Genomic DNA, 26,594 nt, shown 5'->3' with positions numbered 1-26,594 from the left:
ACCACTGTGTTCTTGGGGACCTCCAATGCTGCAAAAAAAATTGGAACCCTTCCCCAGATCTGTGCCTTGACACAATCCTGTCTCGGAGCTCTACGGACAATTCCTTCCACCTCAGGGCTTGGTTTTTGCTCTGACATGCACTGTCAACTGTGGGACTTTATATAGACAGTTGTGTGCCTTTCCAAATCATGTCCAATCAATTGAATTTACCACAGGTGGACTCCAATCAAGTTGTAGAAACATCTCAAGGATGATCAATGGAAACAGGATGCACCTGAGCTCAATTTTGAGTCTCATAGCAATTGGTCTCAATACTTATGTAAATATATATATTTTTTTTTTAGCAAAAATGTCAACCTGTTTTTGCTTTGTCATTATGGGGTGTTGTGTGTAGATTGCGAAGGATTATTCATTTGTAAATCTATTTTTAGAAAACTGCTGTAACTTAACAAAATGTTGAAAAAGTCAATACTTTCCCGAAGATAGCATGTATAAGCTGGAAGTAGAAGCTTAAGTGTTGTTGTTCGTTAGTTTACTCCAATTAGGAGAGGGGTTGTAAGGTTAGTAGAAAATAATACATCTAAAAAAATATATTAAAAAATACTTTAAAACCTTTTTATGCTCTCACCTCAGGTACACCACACGTTGCATTTCCTCCTGCACAGGAACATCCTCTGAGTCAGAGTGATCAAATTAAAATAGCAAATCTGTATGTGTCCATGTAATTGGCCCCATGGGGTTTGACCCTGAGTGTTATCACCATGTATCAACACCATGTTGCTCTCCACCGTAGGAATACACCATTGATGTGTTTTTCCGACAAAGCTGGAAAGATGAGCGCCTGTGTTTCAAAGGACCCATGGAGATGCTGCCTCTTAACAACCTCCTGGCCAGTAACATCTGGACCCCAGACACATTCTTCCTCAACGGGAAAAAGTCTATCGCCCACAACATGACCACACCCAACAAGCTACTGAGACTGAAGGATGACGGGACGCTGCTCTACACTATGAGGTACCAACCACGGGACCGTTCACTACTATTTCAGATAGAAATGTATCACATAGGACAGATAGGAGTCCCGGTCGTGTCAAGTCTATTCATCACATTTCTATCTGATAGAAAGGTATGGTGTAGAACAGAGATAGGATTGTCTGTCATTCTAAATCAGTAATCATTCATCACATTTCCATCTGCAACGTTCTAAATGTTTCACCTCACTGAATACATCCTTGAATTTGAGCTCTGACCATGTGGACTGACCAAGAGAAACTCTGACCCTGAACCATAATCCTTAAGAGTCTATTGACGCACCCGTGCGTCAAACTAAATAACATAGTAAAAATATCTCCATCAAAATCTGTCAGTTTAAGCTGGAGATATCCGTTTCTTTGATTGGGCTGCGTCTCAAACTACCGCATCTGCCTATGTCAGAATTCGGCATCTACGGTGGAAGGTGGCCGAGCTACAGCAGTGCTTTTCAGACCATGAGACATCCCGAAAATCGGTCTTCCCACGAAAACCTCTGTAGCGTCTGAACCGTTTGGGCTACAAACTAATATGACCCTACTATGGAAAGGAGAGATTCTCACAAATACGATGGTGTTCTCCGTTTTGGATTTATGATCTCCACAAGTGTCACTCGTCTGAAGGTAACTAGTAAAAAAAAGAAATGAATGGAAGAAAAAAAAGGGGGGTATCCAAAAAACAAAAATATTTCCTTAGCTTTCTTATATCTCTTACAGTCGTATGAAAAAGTTTGGGCACCCCTCTGAGGCTGCATAATAATTTACTCTGTCGTCACAGAAAATGATCACAGTGGCATGCCATTCATTTTCTAATAAAAGCTGAGTACTGGGGTATTGTCCAGACAAAGATTTTTAGTGTAGCAATATTATGTTGTATGAAATTAAATCAGATGTGAAAAATAGGCTATGCAAAAATGTGGGCACCCTTGTCATTCTGTTGATTTGAATACCTGTAACTACTTAGCACTGATTAATTGGAACACACAATTGGTTTGGTGAGCTCATTAAGCCTTGAACTTCATAGACAAGTGCATCCAATCATGAGAAAAGGTATTTAAGGTGGCCAATTGCAAGTTGTTGTTCTCTTTGACTCTCCTCTGAAGAGTGGCAACATGGGGGCCTCAAAACAACTCTCAAATGACCTGAAAACAAAGATTGTTCAACATTATGGTTTAGAGGAAGGCTACAAGAAGCTATCGCAGAGATTTAAGCTGTCAGTGTCCACTGTGAGGAACATAGTGAGGAAATGGAAGACCACAGGCACAGTTCTTGTTAAGGCCAGAAGTGGCAGGCCAAGTAAAATATCGGAGAGGCAAAGGCGAAGGATGGTGAGAACGGTCAAAAAACAGCCCACAGACCACCTCCAAAGACCTACAACATCATCTTGCTGCAGATGGTGTCACTGTGCATCGTTCAACAATTCAGCGCACTTTGCACAAGGAGAAGCTGTATGGGAGAGTGATGCGGAAGAAGCCTTTTCTGCACACACGCCACAAACAGAGTCGCTTGAGGTATGCAAACGCACATTTGGACAAGCCAGCTTCATTTTGGAATAAGGTGCTGTGGACTGATGAAACAAAGATTGAGTTATTTGGTCATAACAAGGGACATTATGCATGGCGGCAAAAGAACACAGCGTTCCAAGAAAAACACTTGCTACCCACAGTAAAATTTGGTGGGGGTTCCATCATGCTGTGGGGCTGTGTGGCCAGTGCCGGTACTGGGAATATTGTTAAAGTTGAGGGTAGCATGGATTCCACTCAATATCAGCAGATTCTTGGGAATAATGTTGAAGAATCAGTCACAAAGTTGAATTTACGCCGGCGCTGGATATTTCAACAAGACAACAACCCAAAACACTGCTCAAAATCTACCCGGGCATTTATGCAGAGGAACAAGTACAATGTTCTGGAATGGCCATCCCAGTCCCCAGACCTGAATATCATTGAGAATCTGTGGGATGATTTGAAGCGGGCTGTCCATGCTCGGCAACCATCAAACCTAACTGAACTGGAGATGTTTTGTAAGGAGGAATGGTCCAAAATACCTTCATCCAGAATCCAGACACTCATTAGAGGCTATGGGAAGCGTCTAGAGGCTGTTATTTTAGCAAAAGGAGGCTCTACTAAATATTGATGTGATGTTTCTATTGGGGTGCCCAAATTTATGCACCTGTCTAATTTTGTTTTGATGCATATTGCACATTTTCTGTTAATCCAATAAACCTCATTTCACTACTGAAATATTACTGTGTCCATCAGTTATTTGATAGATGAAAATGAAATTGCTGATCCAAACACCCAATTATTTATAAATGGAAATCATGGAAATTGTCAGGGGTGCCCAAACTTTTTCATACGACTGTAGATAAAGGAAAGACACTTCAAAATCGTATTCCCCTTTTATTTTTGGACTGTCTGTTTGGCCATTTATGAATGTGTTATTCAATGCGTTTCTATGGGCTATAGTAGTAAAGACCAAATTAAATATTTTTGTGGATCCTAAAATTCCAAATCAAATAGCTAAATGATCCATGGTATGACCATCTTAAAACAATTCCATATGTTAGCTGAACCTCCCCTTCCCCACCCAAAGGCTTAGACTTATAGAGAATAATATCTGAGCTTTGTGTCTGAAAAACAAACGTTATGCTCACTGAAATACAGCCAGCCACGATTCACATATGGCCCTGAACTGGTTTGGTTATTGTTGTTGTGTGTGTAGGAGGTAACAAGAGCCTCTGCACAGCTATTCTACTCAGTCCAGCTCTTGGTAACGTAGGCTCATACAATTTTCTGTTCTTTTGTTCTTTGTGATGCTGTATTATGTATGTTATGGAACACTGACCAATATGTGGCAGATTAGATTAAATATTCACCCTTGAATTCATAATAGACAGGAACAGGAAGTGATGACAACCAATAGCAATAGATCAGGACTTCCTGGTATCATTTTAGGAGGTATAATTTATTCCAGATCAATACCACCCACTAAGATCATCTTAATGCCAGATAAATAGATGCAAGAGAAATAGATGAACCATATTAACCCCTTATAGCCATGTGACCTGGCACTATTAAGCACAATCAGGCATCGCCGTCACTGGAATCAAAGTCTGATGAGTGAAAGAAGAAGAAGAAGAAGCGGATATCAGGCCCATCATTTGAAAAGATAATAGATTTCCCAACGACTCAGGAAATGAAACATCAGGACGTTTCTGCTTTTAATCGGTCCGGTTTTACTCCTGTCTCCTAATGTGTTTCCATTACCAGGAAAGAGATTAGCGCTCTACCTAGATTTATTGCATGGTACCAGCCTTTCAGAATCCACCGACATCAGGGGAAAGCTCCTTCTCTCCAGTGGAGATAATGACTAAATGTGATTGCATTCTCACTCCCCCGATTTCCGAAACATTAGCCCGAGAGCAACAGAGTTTTCAGAGCAAGTCATACATTTGTCGCCACAAATAATTCATACAGTGTTCTAATCCATTTCCATCATAATGTATGTGCTTAACAAGGTCAGGCTGCACCCCATTATATTATGATGCAGAAAAGGTTGAAGCAAGAGAGCATCATGTAGTATTCTTATTTCCATAGCAAACTGTACCTCTGATTCATGAAATATATATATTAAGGAGCTGGTGCAGTCTTTTTGGCATGTTCATTACTTTGACGTGCACTGGTGACATCAACACATAACATGTAAATGTTCATCGCACAACAAATGCAGGTTCATTATTGTGAATGCAAAAAGAGAATAGAATAGAATAGAATAGAATAGATGACACCTGTTCCATGTTACTTGATGACACCTGTTCCATGTTACTGTTCCATGTTACATGTTACTGTTCCATGTTTTTGTAAGGGGAAAAGGCAGCTCTCTATGCATGGACCTACATTAGGATATAGCTAATCATACCTGTATACCAGTATACTTTCCTTGTGAGACAGAAAAATCAGGTTATTCAATTTCCAGTCCTGCAGTTTCTCTTGTAACCACATGATGGCAGCCTTCCCTGTTCATAATACAGACCCATGAGAATTGGACTTCATATGATCCAATAAGATCTTGAAACATGTCAGCTGTTTTTGACACAATATAAGCAAAGTAATAACATTGAATAATGATGCAGTGAAGTGAACAGAACCTGAGTCCATATGGTCCTCAAGGACTAGAGGTGGCCTCATTTCATTGCTATATCAATGTGTTTACATGTGTCACTATATGTGGTTACTTTGTGGAGAAGTTCTCTGTGAATACACTCTTGACATACAGCACATGGGGGATTTGACGTGAACCACAGCTGGGAATTCACAAATAATACAACCACCACAAGATGGCAGTATAATCTATGTAATGCCATGTGCTTGGATCAGGGTGAATTCTTGGTGTTTCTGTCTAGAAATGATGAGGCCTACAAGGGATAAAAATAACAAATAAAATTTAAAAATTCGGCCTGTGATGTAACCGTACAGGCATTGTACTATCTATGCAACTAACATTAGCGCTGGAGATGAAGATGTCGATGATGACGGCAGCACTGGATTTGAAATGAACAGGATTATTATAGTATATCCGTAAGAGATTTGGGTTTATTGTCTTGATCTTTTGGGTCTTTCTCTAGGTTAACCATATCGGCAGAGTGTCCCATGCAGTTGGAGGACTTCCCAATGGATGCTCATGCTTGCCCTTTGAAGTTTGGAAGCTGTGAGTAAAATTCCATGTTGTTGATATTTTGTGTATTACACTTTGCCACACTAATAATACAACGGCACAGATCCCATACATATAAACATTACTTGGCCCAGTCTTCTTATGATCGGCGTATGAGACAATGACAGCATTATATATACCTCGGTAAACCTCCAACTCAGTAAACTACCAAATCAATTCCTCTAAAGAGACAATTGAGCTTGCACAGTATAGGATGGTACATATGGAACAAGGAAAGAACACAGAATCCAGCCACAACGACTGCGCCGCAATAAGGAGTGACCTGAATCGTGAAACCGGACGAGCTAAACCTGGTTCAGTTAAACTAGGTGGAGGGTCAAAAGGTTTATCCATCCTTTAATCAAATTGCTTGTCCTTAATTACCTTTGGTAACCTGGCCCTTAATTACCTTTGGTAACCTGGCACGTGGCCTGTGGCCTCGGCACCTGGGCTATCCTACTGTACCACCTCGCCAGGGCTCCCAGGGCTGTATTACCATTTACCAATTAGACCTAAAAGCAGACTATGGTCAGGCAGGGCCTAGCCTTTTTGTGCACCCTCAGCGAGATTTGGTTGGGGGACCCCACACACCGCTGGCAAAACATTTTAGTAGCCCCCCCTCTTGAGGGCGGAGAGAAAAAGTTAAAGTACATTTCCTGCATATCCACACATTTTGCCATGGGCATAGGGGAAAAAATGTAGCAATTTTAAAGCATGTTTTCTGCAATTCTACAAGTTTTGCCATGGGGCGAAGAGAACATTTAGCAATTTTAGAACTCATTCTATGCAATTCTACTCATTTTGCCATGGAGCGGAGAAAAAAAGTTGTCGTTTTACAGCTAATTTCCTGTAATTCTACACATTTTGCTATTGGGGTGGAGCAAATTATTTGCAGTTTTAAAGCTAGTGTCCAGAAATTTGACACATTTTGCAAGAACTTATGCCATGTTAATGTAATATTTGAGTGAGAGTGACTAACAAAATCAATGGCCCTTCGTGCCTGCTCGGTAATTCAGCCATGATTACTACATTTACATTTTAGTCATTTAGCAGACGCTCTTATCCAGAGTGACTTTTAGCAGCAATTATGGTTAAGTGCCTTGCTCAAGGGCACAGACAGATTTTTATCCGAGTCGGCTCAGGGATTCAAACAGCAACCGTCCGGTTACTGGCCCAACACTCTAAACTTCCAGGCTACCTGCTGCCACTACTACAAGTTTAAATAGCTGGCTAGATCTATTTACCTTTTTTTTATGCTGACATGGGCTAATTGAGTGACTGTCAGTGACTGGCATAACAAACAAAAAAATTGCGTATGCACAACCGAGTTTTGAAATTGCACCCCGTGTATTCTACTATTTGAATTCTCAACAGTGAAACCCCTCAACCCCCTCTCAAGTTGAAAACCATAAGTTCCTAAACCCAGAGGATTTCCAGAACTGGAAACTGCTTGTACTGTTGTATCCAGCAGTCACACCAGCATCTGCGGCTAAGCATCTCATCCTGTTATGTTAACATTCTCCTGAAGTGTTGTGGGTTGGGGCAAGGTATATGGGTGTTGCCTGCCTGGTTTAAGTGCTGTCCTGAAATAGCTCAGCCGTACCTTGACCTTTTAGACGGGGACACCACAGATGGATAGTCCCAGGGAAGCTAATAGGAATACCCTGAGCATGTCACACTATAGTAAACCCTGGGCTTTGTCACACCATAGGACGTATATAGCCAGATTATCTAGCTGATTGGACTGCCCCTACAGATGTAGGATCTTCATTTGATCACTGTTTTGTTGCTGAGAATTTTTCTGCTAAGCAGGAAACGCACACTTGTAGTGTATTTGAGTTTTAAAAAGGCTTTTAAAGTTTAGAATTTCCACTTTCAAATTTCAGACTAGATTTGCCCTAACGAAAAAGGACAGACACTCAGAAAACATTTGCATTTGAGTCATTTACATACAGAGCATACCGATACAGTTACTACGGTATAACAGTTGTCTAAGCACTGTGACCACAGGCTCTATTTCTCATTCCATCACCCACACATCCCACTTCACCACCAGATACAACTGCTTTCCTGTGCAGCCCAGCTCACAGGGGATATGAAGGATGATGGAAAGTGCATCTTGCCTTAACTCGCTTGGCCCACAGTTGACCTTTTTTCAAGCGGCACAGAAAAACTAAGTTTTATCAAATAATGTTCATGTTAAGTACAATGTATGTGCTAGTGTGTGGGGAGGAGGGAGTGTGTGTATGTTTGTACAGATGTGGGATTGTAATTTGATCACCCTGTTGCAGGAGAACTGTTGCAGGACATTTCAAATGTGTAGTCTATTTGAGAGTTAAAAATGCTTCTGAAGTTTGTCATTTCCACTTTGAAATTTTAGATTTGATTTGCCCTGATGAAAAATGTATCAACCTCTACAAAAATGTCCATTAATTATTTCCTGTTTCCTGATTATTTTCCTGCTATAACAAACTGGAACAAATTAAGAGCCTACATTTGTATAGGTCTGTGGATTAGCATGGAAAATGTCTGACCTTACCATGCTGCTGCTGCTAAGAGGTCATTCGGGGGTCAATGCAACGGTCATACTTGAGACGTGGGATCTCCTTCTTCTGCTTTTTTGACACACTATTGTATATTGTATTTTTAGCAGGCAATCTTTCTAAGATTAACTCATAATTAGCGCACTGTAACACAAGGAACAGTGAAATATTGAAATGACCAGCAAAAATACATCACAGGTCAAAAATGGGCCCTTTTGACACTATTCCACATCTAAATTCATAAAATGGTTAAATTGATGTAAAAAACTATATCATGATACAGAAATAATCTACAATAGTGCTGTAATAAACAGTCATTGAAGTCTATGGAATGATGACACTCAAGTCTCTCTCAGTCTTCAACCAATCAGAGCTGTGGTGAACTGAAGTGCTTTTAGGAGCCGGGTTCTCAATTGTCATCCATGCATTACTAACACAAGGTTATCTGTGTGGAGAGTACAGAGGACCGTATGCGCCCCAAATGGCACCCTATTCCCTATTTTGTGCACTACTTTTGACCCAGGTCAAAAGTAGTGCACTATATAGGGAATAGCGTGCCATTTGGGACCTAGGCACAGCCTCTTTTGATATACGAGGCTGATTTAAATGGGTTGCATATTACAGGCAAGGCTCAATCAGTGCATACACGGTGTAGCTCTTTTCTATTCCCATGGTCAATTAAAATCACGCTGGTAAATCACGCTGGTTTTAGACGCTGGTAAACCCTCCTATTACTATTAGGTACTAGCACAGTCTCCTCGCAGGTACAGTAGATGGCTCAGGTTTTCAGATTATGATATATGAGTGCGTGGACAGTATCTAAACAAAGATTATATCAAATCTATCCATCATTTCATTTGTTCATTTGTTCATTGTTCATGTATTTGTTCGTTCATTTATTCATTTGTTTATTCACTCATTCATCCATTCATTCAGTTACTCATTCATCAATCGCAACTCCTAATGTTCATGTTACGTAATAGATGGGTTTGTATCGTGCAATCTCAGTCAGGAAGAGGTTGCCGTTAAGTTGGCATAGGTGACAGGCACCGCCTGCCAAATCCTTTAGCTCTACTACTAAATCGTGGTATCTCCCGCGTCATTATCCTTAATGCTTCTAAACCCACCCAACTTTACATTTTGGCCCTGGCTTTCGGCTAAAGCCATCCAAGAAGTCTGACTGTAAATAGCAATCCACTAGGCATGGCCAGTGGTACCAGTACTACAGCAAAGTGCTATGACATGCTATTGAGCTTGGTTGCTTAGTTACTGCACTTTACATTGATCCATCACTTTCTTTTTCTTTGTTCTTCCCACCCAACACACACGCACGCACACGCGCACACACAGGCATTTTCCTCCTACAACTAGGGAGAAATGCTTGTTTAGTCCCTAGGAACATTCACAGTGTACCTCATTTTGATTATTTTCTTTAATCCAGAAAGACACTTTGTCATCCGGGGATTAAACTACAGTCATTCTTTTCATCCTTAATTAGAAAAAAAAGAAGATATTTTTTTTTTAAATGACATGGAACATGGAAATTAAGTTGAAATGAAGTAGACTGGTACAGTGTATAGCCTTGAAGAACATGACTCACCCTCACATTTTCTTTCTCTCTCTCTCAGTGTTCTCTCTCTCTCTCTCTCTGTCTCATTTTCTTTCTTCCAGGTTCCTGTGGTTCATCCCTTTCTTAACCTGGTTCTCTAGGCCTTTGTGTTTTTCAATTTTATATACAAACCATCTACAAATGCTGAGGAATCGATACAGATGCAGGATATTAATTTTGATCAGCCTGTTGCAGGAGAACTTTGCTGCAATGCAGAACATGTACATGTAGTGTATTTGAGGATTTAAAAGGCTTCTGAAGTTTGTAATTTCCACCTTGAAATTCATTTCAGACTGGATTTTAACTTACGAAAAATGTCCGTCAATTACAATCAAAATAACAATTCAAATGTCCTGTTGCTGTTGGATTATTTTCCTGCTATAGCAAACTGTCTCAAATTAAGATCCTATATCTGTACTTCCACGTATTTCCCATGGTTCTGACTGGCCCAATATTCCTCCCTATCCACTTTCCTCTGCATCTCCCTGCATGCTTAAAGAGACCTAGGCCTCAAATTGATACAGATAGGAAAGGTGCTGTTTCTGAGGTTTCTCTCAGAATGTTGGCGCTGTATTTTTAGGACAGGTGGGGTTTCACGTCAAATATCCAACACTGTTTCAACAGTGACAGTGTTCAAGAGAGGAACAGCTTGCTAGTTGTTTCAGTTTAAATGAGGTTAACACCTCTGATAAAGCGTAAATCCTTCATCTGCACTTGATTGAATTCTCTTTGTTGGACTGCAGGTAATGTCCTAGCCAGTGCTTTCCTGAATCCCGAGACTAGGTTACTGACTAGCCTAAAGGTTGCACCCTTATACTTTACATACAATATAAAACGCAACATGCAACAATTTCAAAGATTTTACTTTGTTACAGTTCATATCATGAAATCAGTCAATTGCAATAAATTCATTAGGCCCTAATCTGTGCATTGCCATGCTGAAACATGAGCTGATGGCAGCGGATGAATGGCATGACAAATATCCTCAGGATCTCTTCACGGTATCTCTGCATTCAGATTGCCATCGATATAATGCAATTGTGTCCATTGCCCTTAGCTTATGCCTGCCCATACCATAACCCCATCGCCATCATGGGGCACTCTGTTCACAACATTGACATCAGCAAATCGCTTGCTCACATGACGCCATACCCGGGGTCTGCAGTTGTGAGACCGAGTGGACATACTGCCAAATTCTCTCAAATGATGTCGGAGGCGGCTTATGGTAGAGAAATTAACATTAAATTATCTGGCAACAGCTCTGGTGGACATTCCTGCAGTCAGCATGCCAATTGCACGCTCCCTCAAATCTCGAGACATCTGTGGCTGTCACACCCTGATCTGTTTCACCTGTCTTGTGCTTGTCTCCACCCCCCCACCAGGTGTCTCCCATTTGTTCCCATTATCCGCTGTGTATTTATACCGGTGGTTCCGTATTTATACCGGTGGTTCCATCTATCTGTAGCCAGTTCGTCGTCTGCGTTTTTCCGTACTCCTGTTTTCCTAGTCCCTGTTTTCTAGTCCTCCCGGTACTGACCTTTTCTGCCTGCCCTGACCCTGAGCCGACTGCCATACCATTCTGCCTGCCCTGACCTCGAGCCTGCCTGCCGTCCTGTACCCATCTGACTCTGACCTGGTTTACGGACTTCTGCCTGTCCTCGACCTGCCTCTTGCCTGCCCCTTGTCTATTAATAAATATCAGAGCCTCAAACCATCTGGCTCCTGTGTCTGCATTTGGGTCTTGTCCTGTGTCGTTATAGTATGAACTGGCCATGACTGACCCAGCACTCTCCCTACATGGAGCCACCATTGGAAGAATTAGGAGCTACTCCAGAACCTTATGGAAGGACATACTTTGGCGGAACGCCATGTCCAGTGTTTCAAATCATTACTGGAGAAATTCCGTGGACTATCGATCAGGCAGCATGCCACAACGGAGACCTCCTAGATGCTCAGTAATCGTGCTACCAGTGGTGATTTTGTCCAGCCTACCCCGGCTTCCCGAGAACCCCACTTACCTCCTCCGGAGCGCTATGCTGGGGATACTGGAACCTGCCGGGCATTTCTTTCCCAGTGCTCCCTCATCTTTTGAGCTGCAACCCTCTTCGTTTCCTTTGGATCGTTCGAAGATAGCGTATCTAATAACGCTGATGTCTGTAAGGGCTCTCACCTGGGCTACGGGGTTTTGGGAGCAACAATCTGCCATTTGCCTTCGTCTGGAGGATTTCGTGGCGGAGGTGAGGAAGGTGTTCGATTCAATGGTGTCTGGGAGAGAGGAGGCCCGAAAGCTACTTCTACTACGTCAAGACTCCCGTAGTGTGGCAGACTACGTGGTAGACTTTCGCACGTTGGCCGCCGAGAGTGCCTGGAACATGGAATCCCTGTTCGACATCTTCCTTCATGGATTATTGGCGGAGATTAAAGACGAACTCGCAGCTCTGGAGTTACCCGTAGACACAACTCCATCATAGCCTTAACCATAAGGATCGATGGGCGCCTTTGGGAACGCAGGAGGGGGAGATCTGTTCTCGACCACACTGGTCGCTTCCTCGCCTCCGAAGAACCCAGGAATTCCCCGACGCCTGCATTCTCGAGAGGATCCGAGTCATCCGAGCCCCCTCGGGAATCATCAGGGACGGACGACTCGTTTACTCCAGAGCCTATGCAACTGGGCAGGGCTAGATTGTCGCCTATGGAACAATTACGCAGGCTGAGCTCCAACAGTTGCCTGTATTGTGGTGCTACAGGGCATTACATATCCACCTGTCCAGTAAAAGACCAGGCTCATCAGTAGATACGAGTACGCTGGTGGGCCATACTGGGAGTCTTCTAACTCCTATTACTCGTACCCCTTTCCATGTTATCCTGCTGTGGGGTGATTGGTCTAAATCTCTCCGGGTGATCATTGACTCTGGGGCTGATGAGAGTTTCGTGTACGCTACTCTAGTATCTGAGCATCTCCACACAACTCCTCTCCATTCCCATGGACGCCAGAACACTGGACGGACGCTCCATTGGCAGGGTCACTCATAGTACGGTTTCCATTAACCTGTGAGTGTCGGGCAATCACATTGAGTCCATACAGCTTCTACATATTGAATCTCCCCATGTTCCTGTTGTTTTGGGATTTTCATGGCTCCAGAGGCACAACCCCCTGATTGACTGGACCACTGGTTCTATCCTGGGTTGGAGTCCGTTCTGCCACTCACATTGCCTTAAAGCGGCGCAGTCTGCCCCGGGATGTCCTCCTGCGGGCTCTGGAAAAGCCTTGGATTTCTCCGCCGTACCCACGGAGGACCAGGACCTCCTGGAGGTTTTCAGCAAGGCTTGCGCCACCTCCCTTCCTCCACATCGCCCCATGATTGCGCCAATGACTTCCTCCACCACACTGCCTCGTGGGCGGCTATATTCCCTCTCTGGCTGCTGGGAGACAAGTGGAAGAACGCCTTCAACATCCTTGTTTGCTCCCGTTCTGCTCAAGAGCATGTCCTCCATGTCCGACAAGTCCTCCAGCGCCTCCTGGAGAACCAGTTGTTTGTGAAAACTGAAGGGTGTGAATTCCATCGCTCCACTATCTTTTTTCTGGGATACGTCATCGCTGAAAGGGACATTCAGATGGAGCCTGACAAGGTGAGAGTGGTGATGGATTGGCCCCAACCCACCTCTAGAGTGCAGCTGCAATGTTTTGTACTGCTGCTTCATTCGGAGCCACAGCACCCTGGCTTCATCCCTCTCTGCACTCACTTCTCCTACGGTTCCCATGGTCCCAAGCTGCCGACAGGGCATCCTGTCAGTTCGCGGTGGAGGTTTACTCCTCGGACATTGGAGTGGGGGCCGTTTTGTCCCAACGTTCGGCCCAGGACCAAAAGTTGCACCCCTGCACTTTCCTTTCTCATCGTCTGAATTCTGCTGAGAGGAACTATGACATTGGTAATCGAGAGCTTCTTGCGGTCAAGTTGGCGCTGGAGGAGTGGAGGCACTGGCTTGAAGGGGCAGAACACCCATTCTTAGTTTGGACTGACCGTACGAAACGTAAATATCTTCGCACCGCCAAACTCCTGAACTCTAAACAAGCTCGTTGGGCTCTGTTATTCAGTCGGTTTAACTTTACCATCACTTACCGCCCGGGGTCCAATAATGTTAAGCCTGATGCTCTCTCTCGCCTGTATAGTTCTGCGGCTACACCAGCAGACCCAGAGACCATCCTCCCCTACCTCCTGTCTCCCTACTACAAGTGTCTGGGGAATCAAGAGCAACGTGCAGCATTCCCAGCCGGACCCCAGAGGGCCCTGATTCGGACCCGCTCCCCAACTCCTGGAATTGGAACATTCCTCAATGCTTACCTAGCATCCCGTCTCCCGCCGGACCCTGGCTTTCATCCGACAAAGTTTTTGGTGGCCCACTATGGTTTCTGATGTCTCCACACTGTGTGCGCTCAGAACAAGACTCAGCGGCAAGCACCGGCTGGCCTCTTTCAACCACTCCCTGTGCCTCATCGCCCCTGGTCCCATATATCCCGGTCACTGGTCTCCCTCTGTCTGATAGCAACCATCCTTACAGTGGTGGATAGGTTTTCTAAAGCCGCCCATTTCATTCCCCTCCCCAAGTTACCTTCAAGTTACCTGCAAGTTACCTGCACCCTCATTGGGTCGTCGGCTAGCCTGTCCTCCAGGTTTCATTCTCAGTCCAACGGCCAGTTGGAGCGTGCCAATCAGGACCCGGAGACGACTCTCCGTGCCTCGTCTCGGCCAATCCCACCACCTGGAGCCAGCAACTCGTGTGGGTGGAGTATGCCCAGAACACCCTTCCCTGCTCGGCCACTGGGCTCTCACCTTGTGAGTGTTCCCTGGGTTACCAGCCTCCACTCTTCCCAGAGCAAGAGGACATCTTCCCAGATGTTAGTCCGTCGCTGTCGGTGTACCTGGAAGAGATTCCGGTCCGCTCTTCTTAAGAACTCCTCCCGTTATCGTCTCGGGCAGAGGGTATGGCTCTCCACTCGGGATCTGCCCCACAGGGTGGAATCCCGTTAACTTTCCCCCCGCTTTATCGGCCCCTTTCCCATCTCTAAAATCCTTAGTCCCACTGCTGTTCGTCTTCTGTTGCTTCCCTCCGTATACATCTCATGGTTCATGTGTCTAAGATTAAACCTTTGTCTCACAGCCCTTTGTCTCCTGTTTCCAGGCCCACCCCCCTCCCCGTCTCATTGATGGCCATCCGGCATACACGGTGAGACGCCTCGTGAGTGTTCAACCTCGGGGCAGGGGTTTCCAGTACCTGGTTGACTGGGAGGGTTATGTACTGGAGGAGAGGTGCTGGGTCCCCGCTAAGGACATCCTGGACCCGGCCCTCATCGCTGACTTTCACCGCCGGCATCCCGGTCAACCAGGTATGCGCCCGGGTAGGACGCCAGGTGGCGCCCCTAGAGGGGGGGTACTGTCACACCCTGATCTGTTTCACTTGTCTGGTGCTTGTCTCCACCCCCCACCAGGTGTCTTCTATTTGTTCCCATTATCCTCTGTGTATTTATACCGGTGGTTTCTGTTTTTCTGTTGCCAGTTCGTCTTGTCGCGTCAAGCCTACCAGCGTATCTTTCCGTACTCCTGTTGTTTTTCTAGTCCTTCCGGTTCCAACCTTTTCTTCCTGCCCTGACCCTGTCTGCCATACCATTCTGCCTGCCCTGACCTCGAGCCTGCCTGCCGTCCTGTACCCATCTGACTCTGACCTGGTTTACGGACTTCTGCCTGTCCTCGACGTGCCTCTTGCCTGCCCCTTGTCTATTAATAAATATCAGCGACTCGAACCATCTGCCTCCTGTGTCTGCATTTGGGTGTTATCCTGTGTCGTTATAGTGGCATTGTGTTGTGCGACAACACGGCTAATTTTAGAATGCCCATTTATTTTACCCAGCGCAAGGTGCACCTGTGTAATGACCATGCTGTTTAATCAGCTTCTTGAAATGCCACACCTGTCAGGTGGATGGATTATCTTGGCAAAGAAGAAATACTCACTAACAGGGATGTAAACAAATTTGTGAGAAACAAAATTGCGCTTTTTATGTGTTTAGAAAAATTCTGGGATCTTTCATTTCAGCACATGAAACATGGGACCTACACTTTACATGTTGCATTTATATTTTTGTTCAGTGTATAATGTACATAGTATATATCTGATGATTGGAAATTTGAGAGTAACAATACTTTTGTTAATTCATTTAAAAAAGGAAAAATAGATACATCATGAGTAGTGTAAAAGTGTGTTTCTGGTTGTAACAGATCTCCAAAATCTTCATATTTAATATGCTCTACCTGGCTACTGTAAACTATAGCTGACCTGAACTTTGTATTACTCATCGATCCAGACTGTTCTATTGATACAGCCTATTAAGAGATCCTAATGGTTGGCAGGCCTTTGTGTTCTATCTTGGGTCAGTGTTTCAGGAGAGGAGCCAATGCAACTCCTTGTGGATGTCATGAGTCTTTAGGGCTTTGACCCAGCTTTAGAATGACCTCCACACTGGACCCTCCTGTAATCCTCTAGGTAAGAGGGATGAGGTCCTAAGGGTGGAAAATCGACACAGAGAGCTGACAAGAGAAATCATTTCCCTTTAAGATTAATTGGGAAATAATTTGATTACAGATCACTGATTTGAGCAGAAAACTAGTAGGCTACAATCTGAAGTTGGTGGGTTTGTGTGTGTGTATGCCTGCCTGCCTGTCTGTCTACCTGTCCGTCTGCCCATTTGTCTGTCTGTCTACGTATGCATCTGTGTCTTTCTGTATGTCACGATGCCTGATGACCCTCTCTGCTGTGGCAGAGGCGTAATTTGGACCAGACCTTGGGGGTCAGCGTTAGCCGACACTGTCAGCGCCAATCAGCCACTGTGGCTATGTGATTAACAAGCTGTGTTGCGTTGCAAACATGCGCTCAACCACAATTCAATCCAAGCCTGAAGCCCCCAGAGGGGCAAAGTTGGCAGAGTCCCTTATTCTAGTCTATACTGTACAGCTTCCGGTGGATTTCCTTACTATGGTAAAGGAAAAGAGATTGGGTATAGCTGTGTTGTCTCTTAAGATCTGTTCTTAGAGAGAAAACCATTCACCACATAACTGACAAATCCACAAACGCAATGGATGCCTAGCTGTACTCAACACAGCAGGATCAGAAGCAACTTTTTGTCACTGGGACTTTGCATTTGCTAAATAAATCAACTTGAACACCAAACCAATACTTAGTTTCACTTAGAGTAGGATATGAGGAACCTTGTGTCCTGGACATAAGTAACAAACTGTTATGTTCCTTTCCCAGCATGCATGTCATGCTTACACGATATAGGCCTCCGATTGTGTTGCCAGAAGAACGTTTAGCCCTAGAAATAGCTTCATCCTAGTGTCGATTGACTCAACATCTGAGTTTCAACTATAATTTCGATCTGAGACATGCTAGTTCCTGATATGTGCCCTGGCCTGTATAATATCTCATTAGCGTCCTCACAGTGTCCTGTTTCTCTCTTTCAGATGCCTATCCAGTCTCTGAGGTGGTGTACCTCTGGCAAACTGGTGCTGCCAAGTCTGTAGTGGTGGCAGAAGACGGATCCCGTCTCAACCAGTACCACCTGATTGGCCAGACCGCAGGCTCTGAGGACATCTACACCAGTCGAGGTGAGGTACAGTTCAAGTCGGAGGTTTACATACACTTAGGTTGGAGTCATTAAAACTCGTTTTTCAACCACTTCACAAATTTCTTGTTAACAAACTATGGTTTTGGCAAGTCGGTTAGGACATCTACTTTGTGCATGACACAAGTAATTTTTCCAACAATTGTTTACAGACAGGTTATTTCACTTATAATTCACTGTATCACAATTCCAGTGGGTCAGAAGTTTACATACAGTAACTTGATTCTGCCTTGGAAAACTCCAGAAAATTATGTCATGGCTTTAGAAGCTTCTGATAGGCTAATTGACTTCATTTGAGTCAATTGGAGGTGTACCTGTGGATGTATTTCAAGGCCTACCTTCATACACAGTGCCTCTTTGCTTGACATCATGGGAAAATCGAAAGAAATCAGCCAAGACCTCAGAAAAACAATTGTAGACCTCCACAAGTCTGGTTCATCATTGGGAGCAATTTCCAAACGCCTGAATGTACTTTGGTGCGAAAAGTGCAAATCAACCTTGTGAAGATGCTGGTGGAAACAGGTACAAAAGTATCTATATCCACAGTAAAACGAGTCCTATATCGACATAACCTGAAAGGCCGCTCAGCAAGGAAGAAGCCACTGCTCCAAAACCACCATAAAAAGCCAGACTACGGTTTGCAACTGCACATGGGGACAAAGATCGTACTTTTTGGAGTACGAAATGTCCTCTGGTCTGATGAAACAGAAATATAACTGTTTGGCCATAATGACCATTGTTATGTTTGGAGGAAAAAGCGGGAAGCTTGCAAGCCGAAGAACACCATCCCGACCGTGAAGCACGGAGGTGGCAGCATCATGTTGTGGGGGTGCTTTGCTGCAGGAGGGACTGGTGCACATCACAAAATAGATTATATCATGCCATAGTATTGGCTACTTGCCGAGTACGCTCGCTAACGTGCTAACTTATTAGCTAGCATGGCTAACTGAAAATGATGTGGATATATTGAAGCAACATCTCAAGACATCAGTCAGGAAGTTAAAGCTTGGTCACAAATGGGTCTTCCAAGTGGACAATGACCCTAAGCATACTTCCAAAGTTGTGGCAAAATGGCTTAAGGACAACAAAGTCAAGGTATTGGAGTGGCCATCACACAGCCCTGACCTCAATCCTATAGAACATTTGTGGGCAGAACTGAAAAAGCGTGTGCGAGCAAGGAGACCTACAAACCTGACTCAGTTACACCAGTTCTGTCAGGAGGAATGGGCCAAAATTCACCAAGCTTACTGTGGGAAGCTTTTAAGCAATTTAAAGGCAATGCTACCAAATACTAATTGAGTGTATGTAAACTTCTGACCCACTGGGAATGTGATGAAAGAAATAAAAGCTGAAATAAATCATTATTTCTACTATTATTCTGACATTACACTTAAAATAAAGTGGTGACCCTAACTAACCTAAGACGGAATTGTTACTCGGATTAAATGTCAAGAATTGTGAAAAACTGAGTTTAAATGTGTTTGCTAAGGTGTATGTAAACTTCCGACTTCAACTGTATATACACTCAACCTGTTCCAGGTCTCTTCCAATATCCACACTAGCATACCCTAGAATTAAGCAATGTATTACGGTATGCATTCTAATTGCTATGCACATATGGATGTTGGAATGGAATGTAGACTGAGACATTTTGATTTAGATTTGTAGGACCCCTTTAGGTATCAAAGATTAAATCAAAAAAATGTTTGATTAAATATTGTATTTTGGCCTTTACTACTATACCCCATAGAAACGCATTGAGTAACACATTCAAAATTGATTAAAAAGAAGGTTTTGAATTGTCTGTCATATCTAGGAGACATAAGAAAGCTCAGGAAATATGTGTTTTTTTGGACACATTTAACCCATTATTTTTGTTGCCACAAAACTACCTCCATTCTTCCGTTCATTTGTATGGGTTACCTTCAGACGAGTCCTGTGACACTAGTGGGGGTCGTAGAGCAAAACGAAAGTCTCATCTTTCCATAGAGTGGTCATCTTAGTTGGTAGGCCAAACCGTTCGGACGCTACAGACGTTTTCGTGAGAAGACCGAAGCCCGGGATGTCTCATGGTCTGACAAACACCGATGTAGCTCGGCCACCTTCCACCGGAGGTGCGGAACGCTGACATAGGCGGACGAGGTGGATTAAGACACAGCCCATGCAAATATCTCCATCTTAAACTGACCGATTTTCATGGGGATTTTGTTATGATGCTACTTAGATTGACGCACAGGTGCGTCACTAGACTCTTAACGATTACGTTGGCGGAATTTATATTTTGGGGAAAGTATCCTATTCCTTCCTCAAATATCATTTTTAGTTTGACTTCTCCAAACTCCACTGTACTTCACTGTAGGCTAGAGGGGGGGAAATAGTTTGGAGAAGGAGCAAGAGCAGGAAGGGAAGTAGCCAGCTGTCACTTAGGCTACACATGGACTCACTTATTCCTGTCCTCAGTCAAGGGTTAATCCCGTGTTGACTGTCCCATCAGGCTTTTGCATAAGAGGACGACATCACAGCCCCACAAGGGATTGGACATTCCAGGCTCCCGGGCAGGGACACGTGGGACTGAAAGGCTTAATACCCTTATGTAAAGTGGAACTGTAATTACACATCAGCTGCTGTCTGCAGAATGGCTATTAAAAGTGTGGATTTCCCTGGTATTGTGCGTAGAATAGCAGAAACCATCCAGCCCAGTCAGAGTCATCATCATAGCCGTTTAACACTTTGGCCATGAAAGGAGAGGAGAGGCAGGACAGTCCCTCCATGGCAATCTCCCTTGATCATGGATAAGAACTAAAACCCTCCCTGCCTGTTAAGTAGGCAGCGGGATCCTATAAGCTTCCCTGCGGGGCCACTGTAAAGTGTAAACTATAGTCCATTTGTGGACTGACCCCGAACTTCAGTAGGCCCGCGAGCTAAAAGTGTGTTTCTGTGCATCTCTTTTCCTCCACCTGCTCCTCTCTGCTTGCCAGCAGTGACAAATGGGAGCTGCGGAGGTCAGGCGGTGGCTGTAGGCCGTCTGTCTGGCCCAGGGCCAAGTCTGTAGAGTTCACTGTCCCCAATGGGAATCCACTGGGTCAGTTCTGTTGTGGTTCTTGAATTAGCATGTGCCTAATCTTAGGTACAATCCCTCTATGGCTAAATCAAGACGAGATTATCAAACGGCTCGGTTTAGGGACATGACATCCTATACCCCCTCACAGTACATTTACAAAATAAGTACCGTACTCCCCTAAAATGATATAGTACACTGTTTGGTAAAAGAGGGAAATATAGTATAGCCTGCAAAATGGAGTGCCTTAGTTGGGTTTAGAACAGTGTGCCTTTATGCAATGTCTCCTTTGGACATAATCCCAAAACCCAGCCCATTCCAGTTGTTTTCTTTTTATATTTGCATATTTACATGTAAGTAAAAAATTTTACTTAGTATTTCAAGAACATTCTGGGACCACCGTTGCCTTAGTACTCACCAGTTGACCAACATGGCTGCGTTATTGTCTGCAATGAATGGAAGTTCCCCATAAACGCTCCAAAATCCTTGCAATAAAATCCACCAAAGGTACATGTTCATTCCTCTATGAGTCTCATCGGGCTCCATGCATCAATAGCAAACAGTCCGGATGGAGGATCGGTCCCCAGTCGCTCGCTCGCTCGCTCGAGGCGGAGAGAGGCTGGGAGTCATGGGTGTCTCCCCGGTAGGCCGAGAAGACGCCGGCTAGCTGGGGCTTCTGGGGCTGGAGACATGGTGCCTGCGTTGGCCCTGCGTCCTTTTGGCTCACAGAAACACAAACTTCCCATGGGGCACCAGGTCAGCCCCCCTCCATCACACCCCTGGGAGAATTGTGATTAACTAGGAGCTAAGGTGTGCAGGTATCTGTCCGTCAGTCGCTGGAGATTTGGTAGCGTCGCGTCCTTGTCGAGTGCGCGAGGCCAGAGCACAGCAGAGCAGAGCCGAGCTGAGTGAGTGGGCAGGACTGAGCTAGCGTTTTCCCTGATGGCAGGATGCAGATTGTGACAGGGGATTAGTGAGATACAGAAATCGGATTTTGCCTGGAGAACGCAGCAGTCATCAGTGGATTTTCTATAGTTTATCAGGCGCCGGCTGTGGGAAGCTGGAAAGGATTTTTTATAAAGCTTCAAATGCAATCTTCAGTTGGTTAACAGGATATGTTTGTTTTTTTCCTCTCCGCTTTTTTACCACTTAACATTTACCTCACACAACAACTGTCACATTATTGAGTGTAAAACATACATATTTTAGCGACACCATTTTCTATCATATTTTATTCATCTGCATAGTTATTTTCTTAGATAATTATATTTGTTGCCGATTGTTGCATCCTTGTCATGTGTTTTTTTTATATAACGCTTAAATGCATTTTTACAAAAATGCATATTATAAAGTTCGATAAAATTATCAAATATATAATACAATTATATAAAAATGCAGGATGACTTAGCGATTCACTATGTCCTACTGTATATCTCCATCATTGTTACCACCGCAATAATTCATTTCTTTGTCCCACCGTCCTCTAAACCAACAGGACAGTACACCGTCATGATGTGTCACTTCTACCTGAAGAGGAAGATTGGTTACTTTGTCATTCAGACCTACATGCCCTGCTTCATGACCGTGATCCTGTCCCAGGTGTCCTTCTGGCTCAACCGTGAATCTGTACCAGCCAGGACCGTTTTTGGTTAGTATGACCTCAACACAACCACTTGGATCAACTCTAGCTAAAAGTGTACTTTCAACTCAAAATGGACACTATGTGTTGCCCCGTCACCCAACACATACACTCATCACAATTTTCATGAATCCTGTTAGATTTTTTATTTAAACCTTTAGTTAGCCCGATAAGTCATTGAGAACACATTATCTTTCACAATAACGACCTGGTTAAACTACAATGATCTGTATCATCCATGATGACGCCAATTTGAAATAGATTTTCAGGCAATTATAGACATCACAGGTGATGACCACCTTTCTCTTGTCCCTAAAAAAAACTGAATGTCTACAGCAGGGTTCCCTAACTGGCGGGTGATTTTATTTGTTTTCTGAGCAAAAATAAATGCTTTGTTTTTTTAATACTTTTATTTATTTATTGTTGGAAATAAGACTGTAAAAACACCAGCAAATCAGCTCTAAGTGATTTTAATTTTGAAAATCTATTCCAAAGTATTCTCACCCATAATAGAGAAGACACACTACATGACCAAAAACAGTATGTGGACACCTCATCGAATATCTCATTCCAAAATCATGGGCATTAATATGGAGTTGGTACCTCCTATGCTGCTATAACAGCCTCCACTCTTCTGGGAACATTGCTGCGGGGACTTGCTTCCATTCAGCCACAAGATGCATTAGGCCTGGCTCACAGTCGGCGTTCCAATTCATCCCAAAGGTGTTCAATGGGGATGAGGTCAGGGCATTGTGCAGGCCACTCAAGTTCTTCCACACCAATTTCAACAAACCATTTTTGTATGGACCTCTCTTTATGCACGGAGGCATTGTCATGCTGGAACGGGACTGAAACAGGACTGTTGCCACAAAGTTGGAAGCACAGAATCGTGTAGAATGTAATTGTATGCTGTAACGTTAAGATTTCCCTTCACTTGAACTAAGGGGCCTAGCCCAAACCATGAAAAACAGCCCCAGACCATTATTCCTCCTCCACCAAACTTTACAGTTGGCACTATGCATTCGCGTCTCCAGTCCAATGGCGGCAAGCTTTACACCACTCCAGCTGACGCTTGGCATTGCGCATGGTGATCTGAGGCTTGTGTGCTCGGCCATGGAAACCCATTTCATGAAGCTCCCGATGAACAGTTCTTGTGCTGACGTTGTTTCCAGGGGCAGTTTGGAACTCGGTAGTGAATGTTGCAACCGAGGACAGATGATTTTTACATGCTACGCACTTCGGCACTCGGCGGTCCCGTTCTGTGAGCTTGTGCGGCCTACCACTTCGCGGCTGAGCTGTTGTATGACGGTTCCACATTGAAAGTCACTGAACTTTTCAGTAAGGCCATTCTATTGGCAATATTTGTCTATGGAGATTGCATGGCGGTGTGCTTGCTTTTATACTCCTGTCTGCAAATGGGTTTGGCTGAAATAGCAGAATCCACTAATTTGAAGGTGTGTCCACATACTGTTGTATATACTGTATGTTATTGAATACAAATGTAGCAGTGTTTGAAATTATTATGTTTATGTGAAATATTATACTGGTTTGGTCTTCTTGCAGTCAATTTGCAGTCTACAAATGATTTGTAATTATGTTCCGGCCCCCTGACCATCCGCTCAAGAACAAATGTGCCCGTGGCTGAATGTAGTTGATGATCCCAAAATGCTTCCACACGTCACTACAGATTATGTCAACCACTCGATTCCCAAACACTAAATACTATATTACAACCTGTTGCTCACTCATCATACATGGGTAGGGTTCATTAGGCAGAGAATGAAAGAAAACGGACTGAAACAGGGAGGGATTACATGGCCTTGTCCAATTAGTAACTCTTATTGCATTTTTTCCATTGCAAAACGTTTGAAAACCTTTTCCACTGTGTGCCCTAATGAACATGACCTCTCTGCTTTTCTACCAGGTGTCACTACAGTGCTGACTATGACTACTCTCAGTATCAGCGCTCGCAACTCGCTGCCTAAGGTGGCCTACGCCACAGCCATGGATTGGTTCATCGCTGTGTGCTATGCGTTCGTCTTCTCCGCGCTTATCGAGTTTGCCACCGTCAACTATTTCACCAAGAGGAGCTGGGCGTGGGATGGCAAGAAGGCCATGGAGGCTCAGCACCCAAAGGTGAGTCCATGGAGGGTCCCAGCACGTATCCCACTATTGAAAAGTGATAGAGAGCTATAGTCGTGTTTTTGGGATGACGTGATGGAAACGTTGACGCTGTACATGCATAATAATTACTGACAGAAATCGTTAAGTTAAAATAAAAAACCGTTTCGCCCCGGTTTGTGTGGGTCTACCTGTAACACGGACTATTTGTATCCATCCAACACAAATAGTACCGTATTAAATATTAAATGATACATTTTAAATGTTTTATCTCAACAGAAAAGGGACCCTATGGTGCTTTCTAAGAAGCCCAACAACGTCTGTACAGCAGGAGTAAACTACACCCCCAACATCACTAAGGATATCTCTATCTCCACCATCTCCAACAGCACCTCCATACAACTAAGATCGTCTGAAACGGAAGTCCTGGACCCCAAGAAAACCTACAACAGCGTGAGCAAAATCGACAAAATGTCCCGGATAGTTTTCCCTGTCCTATTTGGAACCTTTAACCTCGTGTACTGGGCTACTTACCTCAACAGAGAACCGGTCATCAAAGGAGTCAACATTTTGGCTCCAACATAGTGTCTTTGTCAAACACACGACCCTACCTTCAACCATACTGGCCTACAAACTGCTAAAAAAAATGCTACTGTGTCCCAAAGGATGGGAGATGTCATGGGTTCTGTCTTTCTCATACTGTCATTTGCATGAAGCTTTTAGAGAGATACTCTAACCATCTTTGCCTTGATGTTCCCTCTTTATACCTACTGTACATTGCTTTAATTCAACAATGACATTTTGAAAGTGAAAATAAATGGCATTTTGAAAGTGAAACTCGACAAGGACCTTTTGAAATGCTGCAGTGTGGACATTTGTCCTGGCCTCAAATGAATTGAAAACGGTCATGGCAATTATGTTGTTGTTTATAACCCTGTCATCTTGAAGAATAGGAGACTGAGAAACACATGCTGTGTTAGTAGTATAAAGTAAGATAGGGGAAGCTAGGCTGTTACGGAAAGTGGCGAATAATGATTTTTCAGTGTAATTTCCAGTCAATTTGTAAAGTTTGTATAATACTGCGGACAAATCTCTCTTATCTCTATTGGATACATACGTTGTTAAACTTTTGTCATTTTTGCCCATCTCACATGTACTGTTTGTACAATTTAAAATGTTACTATTTCTTACCTCTATATAATGTACAGATTAATAATTTTTGACAAACGTGGGTCTAACTGTAGAGACAGAGGCCAAATAAGCTAGCAAGATACAACGCTGTGATGTAATTGATGGTACAGTCTAATCAACCTAGGTGAAAGTGCACAGTCGGATCATTCTAATCATTACCAAGTTATAAAATGGTTGGTTGATTAGGTCTGACTTTTTCAATTGCAATGAAAGTGTTTTCCCTAAGCTAGAGGGAGTGGATGCCTAATTTGAAGTATTGAGCTGCCCTTTGGTGTGAAAGATTGAACTCATGTACTGTAACAGGATACGTTTTCAGGGTCGTGTTCCTTAGGCATCAAATGGGGGGAAAAACGGACTGAAACAGGGAGGGACTTCCTGGATTTGTCCAGTAAGAAACACTTATTTTCATTTACCGTTTCAAAACATTTTGCTACACTTTGCCCTACTGAACACAGCCCTCCTACACTGCTGTCCTATCCTCATTGTGTCATGACCAGATTGGCCCCAGTCCCCGAAGTCCGCTAGGATCTAATTAGCCTGGGATAATGAGCTTGTACCTGTTAAACACTATCTGATATGGCCCCTGGAGAGAGAACCAACCACATGGGACCGACCACCCACCCTCACCCCAGGCCCAGGCGCTTTGTTCAGGGTACGGGAAGGAGAGCATGTGGGTATGGCTCTGGGGCATGGTGCCTCTGTGGTAACACCTACTTTCTTGTTACAGACTCAAGAGACCGAGAGACTGTATCTTTTTTTTAAAGAGAGAAAGAAGAATAATGGATGAAACAAGAAAGAATAAGTTTGTGCTTCAAGGTCACCATACTGGGAAGAAAAAAGAATCCCTACTTCAGTAAAAGATGGAGATACAGCCTATATGTAACAAGCTGTTCCTTAGAATCATATAAACTCGTCGACACAGCATGTACAGAGAGAGAATAGATGGATAATTATGGATATGATATTGGTGACGGATGGATACTTTAAATGTCACTGACGTTACAGTTCTCATTA

At 43.8% G+C, this 26,594-nt stretch overlaps 1 protein-coding gene across 1 annotated transcript in view; it reads left to right on the top strand.

Moving 5' to 3' along the window:
• LOC120033208 (gamma-aminobutyric acid receptor subunit alpha-5-like) overlaps positions 1 to 24,974 on the top strand; it is a 31,960-nt gene extending 6,986 nt beyond the window's left edge. Inside the window, exons 4-9 of the mRNA XM_038979492.1 lie at positions 794 to 1,014; positions 5,656 to 5,738; positions 17,411 to 17,559; positions 22,130 to 22,277; positions 24,193 to 24,404; positions 24,669 to 24,974. Of these exons, the coding sequence (XP_038835420.1) occupies positions 794 to 1,014; positions 5,656 to 5,738; positions 17,411 to 17,559; positions 22,130 to 22,277; positions 24,193 to 24,404; positions 24,669 to 24,974 (1,119 nt within the window). The remainder of the gene's footprint in view (positions 1 to 793; positions 1,015 to 5,655; positions 5,739 to 17,410; positions 17,560 to 22,129; positions 22,278 to 24,192; positions 24,405 to 24,668) is intronic.
• The last annotated feature ends 1,620 nt before the right edge of the window (positions 24,975 to 26,594 follow it).

This window comes from Salvelinus namaycush, chromosome 40 (genome assembly GCF_016432855.1).
Source record: "Salvelinus namaycush isolate Seneca chromosome 40, SaNama_1.0, whole genome shotgun sequence".
Lineage (NCBI taxonomy): Eukaryota > Metazoa > Chordata > Actinopteri > Salmoniformes > Salmonidae > Salvelinus > Salvelinus namaycush.
This window is presented reverse-complemented; position numbering and strand designations above follow the sequence as displayed.